This window comes from Oculina patagonica, chromosome 1 (assembly GCF_052425735.1).
Source record: "Oculina patagonica isolate OP01 chromosome 1, crgOcupat, whole genome shotgun sequence".
In the NCBI taxonomy this organism is placed as follows: domain Eukaryota; kingdom Metazoa; phylum Cnidaria; class Anthozoa; order Scleractinia; family Oculinidae; genus Oculina; species Oculina patagonica.
Window position 1 is genome coordinate 23,132,369 of NC_135758.1, and position 17,817 is coordinate 23,150,185.

General features: G+C 37.7%; 3 protein-coding genes and 1 non-coding gene across 9 annotated transcripts in view; 2 read left to right on the forward strand and 2 right to left on the reverse strand.

Moving 5' to 3' along the window:
- LOC144641530 (uncharacterized) overlaps positions 1-8,940 on the forward strand; it is a 60,602-nt gene extending 51,662 nt beyond the window's left edge. The window contains exon 6 of one of the 2 annotated variants that reach the window (XM_078500595.1): positions 8,931-8,940. The gene's annotated coding sequence lies outside the window, so the exon portion shown is untranslated. Of the gene's footprint in view, positions 1-217; positions 240-8,930 lie in introns of those variants that run through there. The other variant, XM_078500603.1, reaches the window with a different exon arrangement.
- The window catches only part of LOC144640219 (von Willebrand factor A domain-containing protein 2-like), a 36,818-nt gene extending 19,143 nt beyond the window's left edge, over positions 1-17,675 (reverse strand). Inside the window, exons 1-8 of one of the 5 annotated variants that reach the window (XR_013568343.1) lie at positions 17,616-17,675; positions 16,489-16,522; positions 15,909-16,034; positions 14,814-15,047; positions 13,267-13,467; positions 10,197-10,293; positions 10,113-10,155; positions 244-376 (exon numbers count right to left, since the gene is read on the reverse strand). Coding sequence is in view for 2 of the 5 variants with exons in the window: in XM_078499446.1 (XP_078355572.1) it covers positions 12,009-12,262; positions 13,267-13,467; positions 14,814-15,047; positions 15,909-16,034; positions 16,489-16,522; positions 17,616-17,654 (888 nt within the window). In the remaining 3 variants the exon portion in view is untranslated. Of the gene's footprint in view, positions 1-223; positions 377-8,881; positions 9,234-10,112; positions 10,156-10,196; positions 10,294-10,385; positions 12,263-13,266; positions 13,468-14,813; positions 15,048-15,908; positions 16,035-16,488; positions 16,523-17,615 lie in introns of those variants that run through there. The other 4 variants (XR_013568356.1, XR_013568389.1, XM_078499492.1 and 1 more) reach the window with 4 other exon arrangements.
- LOC144641571 (GTP-binding protein Rit2-like) overlaps positions 1-17,817 on the reverse strand; it is a 158,510-nt gene that overhangs the window by 68,052 nt on the left and 72,641 nt on the right. The window lies entirely within an intron of this gene.
- On the forward strand, positions 15,577-15,660 carry Trnal-cag (transfer RNA leucine (anticodon CAG)). Its single transcript has one exon. It is a non-coding gene; the product is annotated as a tRNA-Leu (tRNA).

Below are 17,817 nucleotides of genomic sequence, written 5' to 3' on the forward strand. Positions count from 1 at the left end.
ATGTTCTAAGAATAAAAAGGCGAGTGATTATTACTCGCTTTAAGTTCGTTATCGTGATCGGAGTGCTCTGAGTTATCACTGATTTCATTGCACACCCACATTCCTGGCGGACACGTTTTGGTGGCTCGTCGCTGCTTCGACCGTACTGAAGACTCGTCCAGTTCTGCAGTCTCAACAGTAACTTGGGCTTCCTTGATAATCTCGGATCTCTTTCCAGTTGAACATGTCTAGACCCCTGGCGGACAAGCGTCATTAGAGACCTGGGACGGGTTTAACTTGGCCACACGACTATCTTGGCTGGATTTCATGAGAGCTGTCTTTAGCATCTGCTTCAACATTCTCTTCTTTTTACAAACCCACATTCCTGGCGGACAATCTTCTGGTTCTTCACTGTCATTTAAAGGACTAGGCTCTCCACTAGGCCCTTCATCACGTGTCCAAATTCCCGAGGGATAAGAGTTTTCAGCATGTCGTAGAGTCTGCACTGCGGCAATCTCTGATCTCTTTCCGGTTGAGCAGGTCCAGACTCCTGGCGGACAAACTGCGGAGGCCTGGGACAGTTTCAACTTCATAGTTATAAGACCAGAACGAGCAGAGTGGATGTAAAAAGCGCAGAAAATAATGCAAATGGCTGAAATGTACATTCTGTAGTTTAGAATAAAGTGTTTTGTAAAAAAAATTTTCAGAAATTTGTTCTTGCTATGTTTATAGCTTGGCTTTCTGCCAAACAATTTATGATTTTAAGTTTGCCGGCCTTCCATCTTTTTATTGGCGATCCACAGCTGAGGAACAGCAACGTTCTATTTTGGTAACAGATTGCCTGTGTTCAACTGCGAACATCTTCCCATCTGTTGCCAGTGTAAACAAAGTATTGCTTAAGCAAAAGATATTGAACATGGAATATTTGTTTTCTATTATTTTAGTGAAAAAATACTATCGTAACGTAAAAATACAACTATTTTGACCGATGAACAATATTTAGTGACGATATTTTACAACGTAAGCTAAGATATTTAAAATGTTTTTAGGCAAACACGATTTGCAATCATGTAATCTCAAGAGGGTTACGAGTTTCCTTATTGAGTAACAGTGATGTAAGATCTGCGTAACCCCATCTTGAATTTGAACGACAGAGAGGACCCTGGGGAGTAGCTTGGGTGGTTTATCAATGAGGTGTTTGTTGTTACATCTTGTGAGCGTAAACTTGTCAAAAATTGAATTTTAATTGATGGAATCTGTGCCGTATAATAATTGTACCAAATAAGAGGGAGCACGTTAAATATTAAACGAGTCATTTCACGTCGAAAAACTTCAAATATACATTCCTTTGTATTGCTGGTTGGCCCGGGGAGGGGGGGGGGGGTACTCCGGCTTGTAAATGACGGGGATGATCGAAGGATTTTTTTGGGTTTGAAATTTTCGATTCCGGGATTTTTTTGGGTTGGAAAAATTGGCAAGTATTTTTTTGGGTGACTTAATTTAAATAGGGGATATTTTGGGGGTATTAAAAAAGAAACTTGGCGCGACCTTGGCGTATTTATGGTATGATAAATAAACAAACACGAGCATTCAATTTTTTATGGTTGTCTATGTGTTATTTTATTGCCGCTCCTGGCAATTTAGGGGTAATTTAACAAGGGATTTTTTTGGGGGTTATTTTTGTTCCAGGGATTTTTTTGAGTAATGTCGGAAGACTTAGGGATTTTTTTGGGTCCTGACTTTTGCTTCCATTCGATCATCCCCGTCATTTACAAGCCGGAGTACCCCCCCCCCCCCCCCCTGGGCTGGTTGGTAAGCACAAAACCATTATTTTTTTTATATATTTGAGATATATTTCGAAACTCTTGTTTACCTCCGGCTTACACTGGATTTTCTGTGATGTTAAAGGATATTTTTTTAGTCTTTCTTTCGGCCAATGTAAAAATAGAGAAAAATGCATCGAATTAAAACCTTCATTTATCAGCTTTGACAAAAACAATAATAAAAACAGTTAAGAAGCAAAATGAAAAAAATATATATTAAGTGGCAATAAAATTATGTTAACAGATTTAAGATGTTAATACTGCTGAATATGCTTCTTGTGGAAAGACGTGTTGCGTGACAGTCAACGAACACCTGCAAAGAATATTAACACATGTGTAACATCACAAAAAATGGCAACCTCATGTGACTTACAGTGCGACGCGCCTTACCGCGGCCACCCCAAAAAAACTTTTTTACGAGTGGCATCTTGTAATATTTACGTTTTCATGCGTTTTGTTGATAAATACAATAAAACAAGTATCAATTTGATCGTATTCAACTTTGCAAGGAGGCGAGTTCGTCAAACAAATAATAATATTACGAGAGCACACTAGTAAAAAAGTTTGTTGGGTGGCCACGGTCAGGCGCGTCGCACTGTAAACCGACCAACAAACATTTTTACAAGTGTGCTTTCGTAATATTATTATTTGTTTGACGAACTCGCCTCCTTGCAAAGTTGAATACGATCAAATTGATACTTGTTTCATTGTATTTAAAATCATTTACAATCTCATCAGCGGAAACCACTTGAAAACCATAAATATTACGTTAAAACAACAAAAAATTATAATATATCGTCCAGGATCATCTACAGTTCGATTATTTCTTATCAAAGCTAATCGAGGACAGCAACTTTTCACAAGCCTTGAAAAATATGCTTGTAATGTACTCTCGTGATAGTCACGTGCTTTCAACCATTTCATCAAAGATTAGGAAAGCTTCCTTATTGAGTAACAGTGGCGTAAGAATCATTGCGCAATAATAATAAAGCGACGGAAACTAAATTTATATGTTTTAACCACAGTAAATTACAACTTTAGTCACATCAGTGAAGAAAGAACCAGAATACTTCATGATTATATTGTGCATTGTTGTGTTAAGTACAAAGTAAAAATATATTGAAAAGTTGTTTTGTTGAATACGATTTGTAATCACTCCGACGTACGAACGTAAAAGTGGTTTCAAGTTATTGAGCAACTGTGACGCAAGAGGTATGCACCGTGGCCGTCTTGGATATGAATGAGAGTGAAGACCCTGAGCCTTCACAGCGGTCAAACTCAAAAATGACGTCACCTCCGGTTTTCGGCGCCTCGAACTTTTCTGAGAATTTGTCTCGAAAGTGTGCAAACTTTTCTAGGAAATTGTTAAAGAAATGGTACGGTGAAAGAACAGTTCAAGCTGGGACACTCTGTGGAGATGAATTATCAAATTTCCAATCCATAAGCGGCGTATAAACCTTTTAACTTTCCAGGGACGGCGTTAACTTTTGGCTTTAAAGCAAAAGTTAACGGAAAATTTAAGACTTTGTATGGAAAATTTTGGCGAGAATTACACATGAACTGCGCACGCGCGCGGCGTTTGACCGCTGTGTGCCCTGAGCCCGAGTTGAACTGATCAGTTGTCAACCGCTGATCACTTGGGAAGAAGACACGTGACTTAAGTAATAACTTGAATGGCGAGTGCCACTGATCAATAAAGTGATAAAACCAGCGTCTGTATTCCCAGACTTCTCTTTGAGGACCAACAAACAACTTGTTTCTAACAACTCTACAGGGTGACTCACGTCCTCGAAACTGTCACCATTCGGTAGTTAAATATTGTTGTTGTTGCTCATTAACTTTAAGAAAGAAACAAGGAAAGAGTAAAGCGGACAAGTAATAAAAGTGAGCAGTGACACGTTCCTTGTTGTAAGACGTGTTGCGTGACGGTCAAAGAACATCTGGAAGGTCACGCCACAGGTGTTACATCACAAAATTCCTTAAGCGACTTCCTCACACGAGTGACCACCAAAAGATGTCAAGTCTGCGTTTTACGAACTGTTTTTTTTATTTTTAATTTTTTTTATTCATTTCAGTACACACAAAGACAAAACAGAGAAAAGAAAACCTATAGATACATTAACAATACTTCTTAAATTACAAGACAACACGGTTGTTAAAATACAATACAGACGAACTGTTACAATAAAAGGAATTGAAGTGGTTGGATTACTTTTATCAAAAATCCTGTTTTCAGTTCTTTCTCGTTAAAACTGCCTTTCTAAATGCTCTTCGCAATTTTGTTGTTTCACGCTAGCTATTTCTAGGGTTTTATAGGTGACATTTATATTCCTTTTTTGCTACAAATACATCTTTATTGTGGAAAAGTGACATTTTTAAAAACTCCGCTGAGCAAAATTTCGATTGTGATTCTTGAGATTTCGGATATTTTTACCAAATACATCTAGGTGGATAAAAATTTATCGATCACAAAAATATTCTTTCTTTGGTTGTAACACAGGTAACCCAAGCTAGTACGGTCACATATCGAGTTTGGCCTACCTGTGGTTGTAAGGCCGAAGAGACTGAACCTGGTTATTGATTTTGTTTCACTAGTTAAAGTAGAAAATTATTCCATTGAAACTACAAATACACAAGGCGTAACAAATTCTCAGATATCACTTCAGTATAAGATTTTTATTACACAGTACCTCTATTTAAAATCTAACAGTACAACCCTTGTAATCGTCTTCCTATTGAAAACAGTTTCTTTCTCTTGGAATATTTTCCGTTACAGAAACACTTTATATTTACAACAATGAAAGAAGTTATGTATATTCTAAGATTGATTGAACGAACGAACGAATTAACAGATGAATGAATAGATGCATGCATAAATCGATTGATGGATAGATGGACGGATGGATGGATGGATAAATGAATGAAAGAATGAATGAAGAATGAATGAATGAATAAACTGATCGAGTGAATACTAGAGTGTTCATTTCAGTTCTCGTTCATTTCATCGCACACCCACATGCCTGGAGGACACGGTTTCCTGGCATCTTTCTGTACGTGCCGCAAGGAAGAGTCTTCTGTCGCCGTGTTTTCCAAGGACGGTTTATTCAGGACTGTAGCCTTAATAGTAACCGCTTGAGCTTCCTTGATAATTTCGGATCTCTTTCCAGTTGAACATGTCCAGACTCCTGGTGGACAAGCATCGTTAGAGGTCTGGGACGGGATTAACTTGGCCACACGACTATCTTGGCTGGATTTCATGAGTGCTGTCTTTAGCATCTGCTTCACATTTCTTTTTACAAACCGACATTCCTGGCGGACAACTCTCTGGATCTTCATTGCCGTTTAAGTTTTTCGCTTCTTCAGTTTCGTCACGTGTCCAAATTGCCGAGGCAATCTCTGATCGCTTTCCGGTTGAGCAGGTCCAGACCCCTGGAGGACAGGCTTCATGTTGAGATGTGGAGGCCTGGGACAGCTTCAACTTCCCAGTGATAAGACCAGAACTGGCCGAGTGGATATGAAAGGCACAGAATATAACGCAAATGACCGAAGAGTACATTTTTAAGTTAAGAATTAGTAGGTTGATGTGTCTAATGGTTCTTAATGTGCTTGTTGCTTGTCTGTTGAATGAAATGTGTGAAAGTTCGCTGGCCTTCCATCTATTTATTGGCGATCCACAGCTGAGGAACAGCAACGTTCTATTTTGGTAACATCGGGATTGCGTTTGTTCGAGTTTCAAGTGGTTTAGGCTGTTGATATTGTGAATGAAACATTGCTCAAGTTAAGGACACTGAAAATGTATGTTTGTTTTCTGCCTAAGCAGGGAATTAACTATGGTAAATGAACATTTTTTGTGGAAAAGGAGTGACGATACGCCAGTATAATATTGTTCGGCGCATGTAAGAGCACCGTGAAAGCATACTTGAGATTTATTAGGCCAATACGATTTGTAATCATTTCAACATAAGGAAGTCAAGAGCTTCCTTATTGAGTAACATTGACGTAAGACGAGGGTAGCCGCCATCTTGGATTTGAGCGACAGGAAGAATCTCGTGAACGAGGCTGGATTGTTTGTCAATCTATGTAATGATGACGTGCGAAAAAAGCACTGAGTCAAGTAGGTGGTGTTTCCATGGCGATAGACACAATAACGATAAAACCGAAGTTTGAATTTGTAATTAGAAAAACTCCTGTTTGCATAACAAAGAAACATCTTAATTTGTTTTTCAAGGCAATACTATATCTGCTAAAAGATTGCTGATATTCAATAATTATTGTACTATTATACAGCAGCTCTGAAATACGGTGATGAGTTACTTACTTTTCCCCACCTTTATATATATGAGTAAAAGAGAATTAAGTACGTAGGATAAAATAAGATAAAAATAGACACTTAATTTAACATGGCACTCCACTTTGCAAAAAACTACTTTGCAGAAACCCCACAACTTTAAATAAATGTAAAATAGGTAAACACAATAAACAAAAGGGAGGGTTATTGAAGGACTAGATTTCAGCTGAAACACTTTGTCTTCAGGCCAAACTCCACTACGTGACTTGCAGAGAATATTATAAAAAAGAAAATGATAAAGAAAATCGGAGCAGTGTAACGCTACTTGCGAACAGACGTGTTGCGTGACCATCAAAGGACATCTGTAGAGGATACCACCACAGGTGTGACATCGAAAACTTCCTTGAAAAAGACTACGTAATGTGTCTATCCATGTAAATCTCTAAATGTTGTTTTTTCTTAACTAAAATGCACAAATGAAATATGCTTCTACAGGGGCGGATCCAGGATTTTTCAAAGGGGGGTGGCTGTTTACCAATATGTTTGTTTACTATTTTGTTCAAGCCCCCCGTTCTTTTTTATGGGGGGGGGGACGGGGTTTCAGGTAGTTTTTTTAAAATGGGAGTGTAAGTTATTCTGGGTATGATGCCCATATTTCATGGAGCCGTAGGCTCCATTCCCCTAGGGGGGTCTGGGGGCATGTCCCCCTCAGAAAATTTCGAAAAGTTGAAGCCTCTTAGGGCCTGATTACATGAGCCGGGCTGGCTCGGTTTGCCGAGATCTCGGAACGTCTGTTAAACGCAACAAAAATCAACTTCGCGATTACATGACAACCGGGCCAGCCCGGTTAGCCGAGATCCCGGTATCGCAATGCCGGGATCTCGGCTAGCCGGGATGAAAATTGTCCATGTAATCGCGTTCACCGGGCCAGCCCGGCTAAGCGGGCCAGCATTAAATTTCTCTTCTGAGCACAATATCCGACGAAAAAATCAATGCAACTCCTTCTAAATAGGATGTAGAGGTAAAGTAACCCATCCAGATGCATAAGTGCAAAAAATTAACCACCAAATAATTTTTTTATTGCCGGAAAAAGGTTATTAAGATCATTCGTGCTCTGATCATTTATGCTAAAACCGGGCTGAAAGTCATCTTGGCAAACCGGGCCAGCCCGGCTAACCGGGCTCATGTAATACCGGGCTGAAAGTCATCTCGGCAAACCGAGCCAGCCCGGCTAACCGGGCCAGCCCGGCTCATGTAATCAGGCCCTTAGACGTGATCTCCGCGCTTCTGAGCAGCTTTATACAGCTGTCAATTAAGTTATTAAACCACTGTTTTTCCTTGATAGTTTGGCAAAATATTCTTTCCTCAACTTACCTTGAGTTATATTTCGGAGAAAAAGTCTAGTTCGTATGAAATGAACACTGATTGAAATTTAAAGTTGACAGGCCACGAACTTACAAGAAAGAACAGATATGCGTTGTTTTGCTTACCCACTTGGGGAAAATTTTTAGCCCTTGGCAAAGTGGCCTGGAGACAATTTTGGCGACTTTGCTTGGTTGTGAAATCGCTTCGATGCGGAAAAATGGTAAGAAAACTCGCTAAAAAATGTAAACGGAGAAGAAAATCATTCCTGCAAGGCTAAAACAACTCTTGACAGCTAAAAGGAATCTAAATTTTTAAAATTATACACACATGTTTTGTAACGTTAAGCCAGAAGTTAAAACAGGCTGTCGAAAATCTTCTATTTTGGAATAATGACCGTCCTTAACTTTGAACGGCCGCCTGACTATGAAAGTCCTTATTTTCTATTTTAATCTGTTTATTTTCATTTTTCTGGTGGATCAAGGGGGGTGGCTAGCCACCCAATCCACCCCCCTGGATCCGCCCCTGTTCTACAACAAAGCAAACTCACGAGAATCCCATGAGAACTGTTCATCTTTTCTAACAAGCCTTATGGATGCAAGCCCGATTTGGAGAGCTATAACAAATGTTAAACTTACTGTATGTTTTAACAACAGTGCATCGTCAACGTAAAACCCACACCAGAAACACGTTATTAATTGAACGCAATCTCGTACCAAAGATCTTTTGTCAATTTGCTAAAAAAAACTCTCAAATAGTAAGACGATGTTTGTACAAGATAAAATTTAGAGTGCAGGACAAAGGGGTAGCCCAACATAAAGCTTGGAAAAACACTTATGTAGTATCTCCGGGTAGCTAATCTTTCGAGTGATTATCAAATGAGAAAAACAATGTTTATGACTAGCATTATTTTTATCCAAATGGTCGTCCTGGTTGCGCTTGGAATTATTTTTGAATAGTATTTTTAGGGTATTAAATTGATCACAAAAGGCGCTGCCTTTTTCGTTTTTTTGTAAGGTTGTAAAGGGCCCTGACAATCAATTGTGCTTTTGAGTTTATAGATTAATTCTACTGACACTCAAAAGTACACAAATAGTAACAAATAACTACACATCAGTTTCAAATTATTTTTATTTTATAATAACTTCTTATATTTCTGTGTACATATTTGGGAAAATATCTTGCTCTCCTTAAACTTCTTTCCTATCGTTATAACGTTTTTCATCGCAGCATCACTTTCTATGTATGAATTAAAGTAATGTGCTGAGGTTGAACTTGAGTGAATAATCAAGTGCTTGTTCAGTTCTTGTTAATTTCATCGCACACCCACATTCCTGGGGGACACAGTTTTGTAGCACTTTTCTGCTCTGACTGAGGCGAAGTTTCTTCCTTAACAATGTTTTTCCAGAAAGATTCATCTAGCTCTGAAGCCTTAACAGCTACTTGGACTTCCTCAGTAATCTTGAATCTCTTTCCAGTTGAACATGCCCAGACTCCTGGCGGACAAACATCATTAGAGATCAGTGTAGGACGAGTTTAACTTTGTAACACGACTATTGTACATGGATTTCAAGAGAGCTGCCTTTAACATCTGTTTCAACATTCTCTTCTTTTTACAAACCCACATCAAACCCACATTCCGGGGGGACAATCCTGTGGGTCTTCATAGCCATCAAAATCAGAAGTCTCCTCGGTAGCTATGTTTTCATTGAGAGCAACCTTGGTGTCCGTGGATGCTTTGCCAATCTCTGATCGCTTTCCGGTGGAGCAGGTCCAGACCCCTGGAGGACAAGCGTCAATTTGAACTGTGGAGACCTGGGACAGTCTTAATTTCTCAGTGATAAGTCCAGAGCGGACTGAGCAGATGTGAAGGACGCAGAAAATAACGAAAATGGTGGAAACATACATTCTCGAGTAAAGAATAAAAAGGTCGGTAAACCTGCTTTTTTCAACAATCGTTCTTGATGTATTTGTTTGGCTGTCTGCCGAATAAAATATGTGAAAGTTCGCTGTTCTTCCATCTTTTTATTGGCGATCCACAGCTGAGGTACAGCCACAGCAATTCTATTTTGGTAACAGATTGCGGTTGTTCAACTGTTAAGTGGTCTCGGCAGTTGACATTGTAAACTCAACTTAGAGACGCTTAAAATGATGTCTTGTTTTCTATTTTACCAGCTAAGAACAATCAATTTATGACAGAAAAATTGCATTTTTAGTAAGCAAGGAACGACAATAATATGTCAATTTATTAAAATGAAAAACTCTGTGGCGTTAAGACGAACGTTACAAATATTTTAAAAGACTCATTGCAAGAGGATTTGTAATTCATTATTAAGTAACAGTGACGTAGGATTAGCGCAACCCACTTTGGATTTGAACGATAGATAGGATCCTGGGGCGAGCATGGAGGGTTGGCCAATCTCTGATCACATAGTAAGAAGGCACGTGACTGGTGAACAAGTTGTATACCTTGAATACATGAAAACACACCCGTCGAATACCTTTTGTTTCGATCGGGTTTGATGCAACAGCAATGCAATCAAGCTTAGGCAACATGACTGCTTACAATTTTTCTTTGGTGAACATTTTAAAGGTATCTCCAGCATGCAGGGACATAGTTTTGACTTCTCTCTACTTCGATATAACAAATACAACTATACATGTTATGAGAGGGAAGGACCTGACGTGACACTGTCAAGGTGACGTATCGAAATAGTGAAAAAAGTGAATTTAATGCTGTGACGCTTCTTATGGAAGGGCGTGTTGCGTGACGACCCTAAAGCACCTGCTGCGGATACTGCCACAGGTGTGACGTTACAAACTACGTTTGGTGTCTGACGCCTAAATGTGATTTTTTCGAAACATTAAAGTAAAGTTAGGCATTTACGAACTGTATCACAGGCACGCATATATTATACTTTAGAAAGAGAGAATTGTATATTTAGCATTGTGGATAATTTTATTTTGTCAGATGCCCTGTCTGCATCCCTTTTCTTGTTAAAGCCACCTTACTATACTATACATTTTACGTGAGAGTGTACGTAAAATTATCGGTTATAACATTATAGTTAATAAATTTCATGAGTGCTGTCCTTAACATCTGCTACAACATTCTCTTCTTTTTACAAACCAACATTCCTGGCGGACAATCCTGTGCGTCTTCATAGTCATCAAAATAGCTGATAATTTTTCGTACGCTCTCACGTTTTAAGGTGCGTGGTAACTTTATTGACATAAATTGTACTGATTACCTCAACAAAAAAGTGATATTACTCAAGAATTTACGTTTATTTCAGAGGTTTAGGATGAATACTAGCTTTCTGCATTTATTACAGTATTGATCAAATACCAGAAGACAGTTTTACCTAGAGATCGATTAGAATGTATAGACTTTAAAAAAAATCCTACGAAGAACAGCTTACGGTACGCTATCTACCCTGAAGGTCCAACTTCTCTATTTATCTCCGTTCCATGCCTGTTTTCCCAGAATCGCTATTTGGTGTACATAATATAACAAACATTTATAAGTACCGAATCTAGTGTAGCTCATTAAGCTGTTGACCATTTTGCTTCAGATAGAGTCGCAAAATATTTTCTTGAGCTCTCGACACCTCAATGGCGAGGAATAAAAGAACGAATTAAGCGATTGTTTCTGCTTTTACATAGCTAACTCCGCCCTAAAATCTTATTGGTTCAACTTCGTACCTGGTACGGAACCTCCCAACGAGTTATTGAAATGAACATGCCTCGACATAAACAACATTATGTCTAGACATAATGTTATCTCCGTTCCATGCCTGTTTTCCCAGAATCGCTATTTGGTGTACATAATATAACAAACATTTATAAGTACCGAATCTAGTGTAGCTCATTAAGCTGTTGACCATTTTGCTTCAGATGGAGTCGCAAAATATTTTCTTGAGCTCTCGACACCTCAATGGCGAGGAATAAAAGAACGAATTAAGCGATTGTTTCTGCTTTTACATAGCTAACTCCGCCCTAAAATCTTATTGGTTCAACTTCGTACCTGGTACGGAACCTCCCAACGAGTTATTGAAATGAACATGCCTCGACATAAACAACATTATGTCTAGACATAATGTTTGGTTATATATATTTGTTAATGTTGGTATACTGAAGGTCAGGTTGTTCATCTCCACAATATTTTGACTGTATTTATATGTTATGTCTCTAGCCCAGCAACAGACTAGAGAAGCCGTTCCTTTTGAAAGGGAATCTTGGCTAAAACAGTTTTGTTCGAAATCATAAGCTGGTGCTTGTTTTCAAACTGTTCGAGAGGTTTGAAGTCGATAATTCTTTACCTGGTTTGAATGCTGGGGACTTTCTTTCTCGTCACCATGTTTGATTTTGCAAAGGTTGAGGTTTAATTTATATAGCATTATGTTGCAGTCGTTCGTTTTTTTAAAAGCAACTTTGCGTGAATTTATAGATCTATGCGTGCTTCTAATCGTCTCTAATGGGTTTGATTTTCGGCCTGATATGTATATTTCTACCGCGAAATCCTCTTCCGCAAACATCATCAGCCAAGATCCCCTTTAAGTGAAAACCATTTCATAATAAACAGAATCAAGATCAAAGATAAAATCATTAGGAGATGTAAATGCGCTTGTATGATTCAGTTCACAGACTTGTCTGTTTGTTTTGTAGTTGAAAGAAAAACAAGTTCTTATGTTCAAGCACATCAAGGCACAAAACATTTCACTCTCCGCTTGTAGCGACATGATCACGTGACCTCGTAAGGCGGAGTTCTCCTTAACAACAGAAACAACTGCTTCACGTCTCCTTGCAACTGAAATTAAAAGACGAGAAAAATACAAGACTAAAAAATTATACCATAAAATCATCGAAATTAATCTATTTTGCTGCAGAATACTCTTATTAAACAGTTTTAAGGGTCAAGGACAAAACATTTTTGACATTTACATTCGATCTACAGTACAAGATAAATTCATTACATCCGTTGCAGGTTAAAATGTGCATATTAACATGTTTATATTACAATGAAAAGAAAAATAATAATTCGAGCAAAATGCTCCTCCGGTCCGGAATTTATTATGACATAATCTGAGTAAATTGATGTAAATGTTGTATATGTACAAGCAATATAGTACTTGATAAAATGCATGTTTCTAATGCTATTTTTCCCATTTTAAAGTTATGATATTGTTCGTTCCGGAATATTCTTGAATTGCTTTTCGATAGTTCTACCCTTTCAGCCTTAAATCGAATCATTAACGTGCCAGAATTTAGTTCCTCCATTTTTTTTTTGTCCTGACACAGCAAACATGATGTTTTCCGTTAATTCTCAACACCTGCCTGCTTGATTAATGTATTGAAAATGAAAAGAAGTTGGTCGTGCACCCAATATATAGCTAATTCGAGAAAGGTTGTCGGAAAAAAAGCAGAGAAGTGCACGTGACAAGATCGAAAGGTAGTTTAGGAAGAAGTAGAGAGAGAATTACACGTGCTAAATACTAATAAGATGGTGACATGACAAACATGAATTTTCTTTCTCTTCAGACATTTGAAAACAAGGTACTTTCAGCCACGCTGAATTTTAGAAAAAATTTTAAAACTCAAAGACATGCGACAGTGAAAGTAAAGCTACAGAAAAAGGCCTCCTGAGAAAAAAACAACAAAATCTCCACGTGCAAAAATAGAAACTTGTACATTTCCTCTAGGCAAATATGCAAAATTCAAGTAAATACCCAGACCACCTTTCGGTCTTGTCAGGTGCACTTTTGTGCTTTTTTCCGACAACCTTTCTCGAATTTGTAGTTGTATATCAGTTACCTTCACACATCATTGCAGTAAGATCACCAGTAATGTCCACTTTGACCGGCGAGGTAAAATCAGGAAAAATCAAGATCTGGTCTTCAGAAGACGCAATTGTTTTCAACATTTCTGTGTTAACTTTGGAGCTAATTCCCAAGCCGATGATCACTATTCCTTCATCTTTTACTTGCTGCGAAGAGTTTACTGCCAAGTTGGGATCTAGCGGGAGGCAAAACAATAAATAGAGAAACATAGAGCGGATTTTAACTGAGTGTCGTAAAACCAAAACCAAAGTAACCACTCTGGCCAATCACAAAGGACACAGACAATCCAGTGAACCAACCACAACTCGAGGTAAATACGAACCACGATTATTTTTGGATTTACGCCTTTAATCCAGGTTTCTTGTTTTGTCCGAACAAATTCGAAAGTACGCATGGAGAAAATTATCTTCTGCATCCTGAAGTTAATTTACTTTATTATTTGTTACTTATAGGGAAAATATATTTATGGGGGTGTAGAAGAAACAAAGAACTGCCAAATATTCAAGGTTTCAAATTTAAAGTTAATTTAAAGTACGAAACTGAAAAGTACATATGCACTAAAAATAAGAACTTAGATAAATTAATGGAAAAATGGAGAATGTAATTTAAACTTAACAAGAATTTCCAAATAGTTATTTGTCGGTTAAATTAGATAATTAGTAGATGAAGATTTACTTATAAACAATTAGGCCCACACGGGTGCGATGTAGAAATGTATTTTTTTTTTTGTAGTTATGTATTTTTGTGTAGTTGTGCAATTTTCTGTAATGTATGTATGTAACGTTTTTGAATGAATAAAAAAAAAAAAAAAAAAAAAAATCCTGAAGTTAATTATATGATTGTATGCTAAGAACAAAATAAAGGTTGTTGCTGTTGTTGTCATGTAGTTTTGTTGCTAACATAATTACTTAAAGGGGGAGGTAATGTTATTTTGTTCTTATTTACCCACGTGACACGGAAGTGCTCAGGAGCTCGTTAAGTCGTGTACGTGCATCCAAGATCGAATTGGAATTTGGAGTGTTGGTTTTTATGGAGGTGGAAGAAAGAAAACCGGAGATCCCGGTTTTCCCGGTTTTTTCTACAATCTGAAGTTATTACTAACGTCTTTACAGGAAAAAACTTTCACAATTTTGAAAAGCAAAAATACCACAAGATGAACCTGCTCAAAACGCGCGAGCATTGGGAGTAACAAGGCACATGAGACCCCCCCCCCCCCCTCCCCTCATCCCCACCATAAAGCCACCCGTGATAGCATCCCGAGAAAGTGAGAGCTTTGTCACTAATTTACTTTGTTTAGGACGCCTGTTAGTGAGTGGTTTAACCGACCTCGATCCCAGGCTCCCTCCTTTTTCTCCCTTGTCGATTGGAGAGAGAGTCTGGGATCGAGGTTGAGGATGAACAGGGTAGTACTGTTCCTACTTCTTCATTTTTATGTACGCATAAGTTTTGATCTCACATCTGGTTGGTGACTGGATAGCACAAAGAATCGTATTTCCTCAATAATTTTATATTTCAACTTACACATAAAATCAGCATCTGTGGCGATAACAAGAACACGTTTAACCAGATCCCGTCCTCCCTCAGCAGACGAAAACAGTCTCCGAGCCTCATTGAAGGCAATAACCATATCTGATCCTCCTCCAGGATGAGATAAACGCCGTATAGCCTGGTGAATAGACGCGATATCTTGTTTGTCTTTGAAAAAGTATTGATCATTGGCAGAATCTGCAAACGTCATCAACGCCACGTGGGCTCCTAGAAGGAAGGAAAACCACTAACAACACTGACTATGTACTCACACGAGTTATCCCGTGTCACCCTCATAGAATATAATAAATACTACGTTTTGTGAAAAGAAAACAAGGTTTTCTAAAACTGGTTTCTTGGTCATTCTTTATTACCCCTCGGCCTTTCACCAACAGACGCCTCTCATCTCACTTCCAATTTTTTCAATCTTACATAAACTTAGACAATATTGCTATGACTTGTTCAGTTTGTTCAGGTAATTTCTATTTTTATAATAGATAAATATATCATGTTTTAAAACAATTTCAGTAAGGATATTGAAGGTTTCAGTTGTCGACGGTAAACTTAAGGATAATATATTAGTTTCGAACGTGAACGCAATCCAATATTTTGGGTTTGAATTACAAAAGAGACAGGCGAAACAAGATAGTAAAACAACTGTAGAATCACCAATTCAAAAGCAATTGCCTCTTATGTAAATTTAGGGGCTGGGGGAGGGGACGTTTAAAATGAGATTATAAACATCCAAATACATGTAGTCAGGATGGCCGAGCGGTCTAAGGCGCTGCGTTCAGGTCGCAGTCTACTCATGTAGGCGTGGGTTCGAATCCCACTCCTGACACAGAACATTTTATTTTACTTGAACAAAACTCATACACTAAAGAGTGAAAAGAAATAATAACAATAAATGAGAGATCATATTTTTATTTTACTTTTTGGAAAATATTTTATTATTTGTTATGATTTACACAGGGCCTTTATATTTTATTGATAGCAGTTTTTTACAACTTAAGTAGAATTACTTACTTAATTAATCTATTATGTATTTATTTATTTATTTATTGTCATCAAAGAGTTAAAAAAGCTTACCAGTAGAAATGACTACAAATTGTGAGCTCACTTTAGTGATCAAGTCCTTCAACGCAAGAAAGTCACTGGGGTGAATGCTTCCTGACGCATCAACCATGAAGGCTATATCCATGACAACAGGGCATTCTCAGGAAAAAAAAAAAAAAGATATGTGCTCATTAAAATAAATGTTGAACTAAAAAGTAATTTAGGCTTAAGATAAAATAGGATAATAATCGGTTAATTGATAACAGGCTTACATCATAATGGAGAAAAAGTTCTGGAAATATTTTTTAGCAAGCTTTAGATGAGAATGTTCTCAAAATTTCATTAAATGGAAATAAAAATTGGATTTTTTCTTTTGTAAGAACTACGAAAATATACATAGGCGTATCTAAGTGAAGTCTTAGACTATGACAACAACACCTTAATTAAGTTTTAATTTTACAGAGCACAAAAATGCATCAAACCCATGGATATCAATCGTTTTCTACCTCGCAGGATATCATGCATGTATTAAATGAAAGTTATCTCCCAGCATATCTGCAAATAATCAAAGTTATCGCCCACTTCGTATTATGCCTGTAAAAGTGGCACTTACCTTGGAAATGTGAAGGTGAAACGTTCAGTATTTCCTGTGAAACGCAAAAAACAAGAATAGAAAACCTTGTAACCCTAACCCTAAGTTTTGGAGTCTTCGCATGCGAGCAACATTTTCACCTTGACGTTATTTGTTGAGTACCTTATTACACGGAATGTTTGCGTTTTTTTGGCTTATTCGATGCTAAGCAAATTCTGTAAATTTGCGAAAACTAAGTGTCGCGTAACATCGCTCTACCAAAATTGCGAATTTAAGCAATTGTATAACATTCCTGTAATTTGGCAAAAAAAAGTCAAAATCCGCATTCGTGCCACAATGTGGTCCAGTTTTCCCCGGTTTTGGTAAGCCGACTAGGAGTACAGTAAAAACCCGCGAGTAAGAACCTAATTTTTAAGAACATGTTAGACTAAAATTTGCCGTTAGACACCCTCTTTTTAAAAGAACCTCTTAAGCCTAAAACTCAGAAATAGTTTCTTATTTTTTAAAATGTTTACTTTTAGGGAAAGGAGATAAGTTGACATTCTGGATCCTCTTTCGAGACACCTATAGCTAGGAGCATTATCACCCCAGTTGCTATTTTAATGCATATGTCGAAAAACGTAAAATGTTAATTTAGACTACAATCACAAAAATATAAATAACAGGAAAAGGCTGAATACTACTTAACCCTCTATCCACAACAATGTAAATTTTTCTTCAAAAAAAGAACCTATTATATATATAAGAACCTACATAGCCTAGCGTTTGTGCTAATTACCATTTATGTAAGAACCTATTAAGACTAACTTGGATTGGATACTGGACTATCGCATCAGGTAAAGAGTGTATCGAATTTATGAGTTCGAGTTAGAAATTTCGAGTTCGAGTTATGGGGTAACATTTTCCCAGTTGGTCACGCATAGTGTCGCCCTTATAACCAAATGAAAGCTAACCGGAAGCAAATAGGAGTGGAACTAACCGCAAGCAAATAGGAGTGGAACTAACCGCAAGCAAACCAGAGTGGAGCTAACCGCAAGCAACTCGAACTCGATATTTTAACTCGAACTCGAAATTCTAACTCGAACTCGAACTCATGAAATGGACAGACCCTCAGGTAAATTGATTTTCCAGTAACATTGTTCACTTACCAAAAGAAACAAAATTGAGAATACTGTTGAACCTTGCATGTTTCTTTGTCTATTATTACTTGTCGTTTCAGTGTTGTTTCTGACTGTACTGCACTGAGTGATACTTGAAACCCTTTGAATAAAAACAACGATTCATTTATCAGGCGAGTTTCAAAATTTATTTAGCTGTCCACAAAGACCAGGAATAATAAACGCAGGCCTT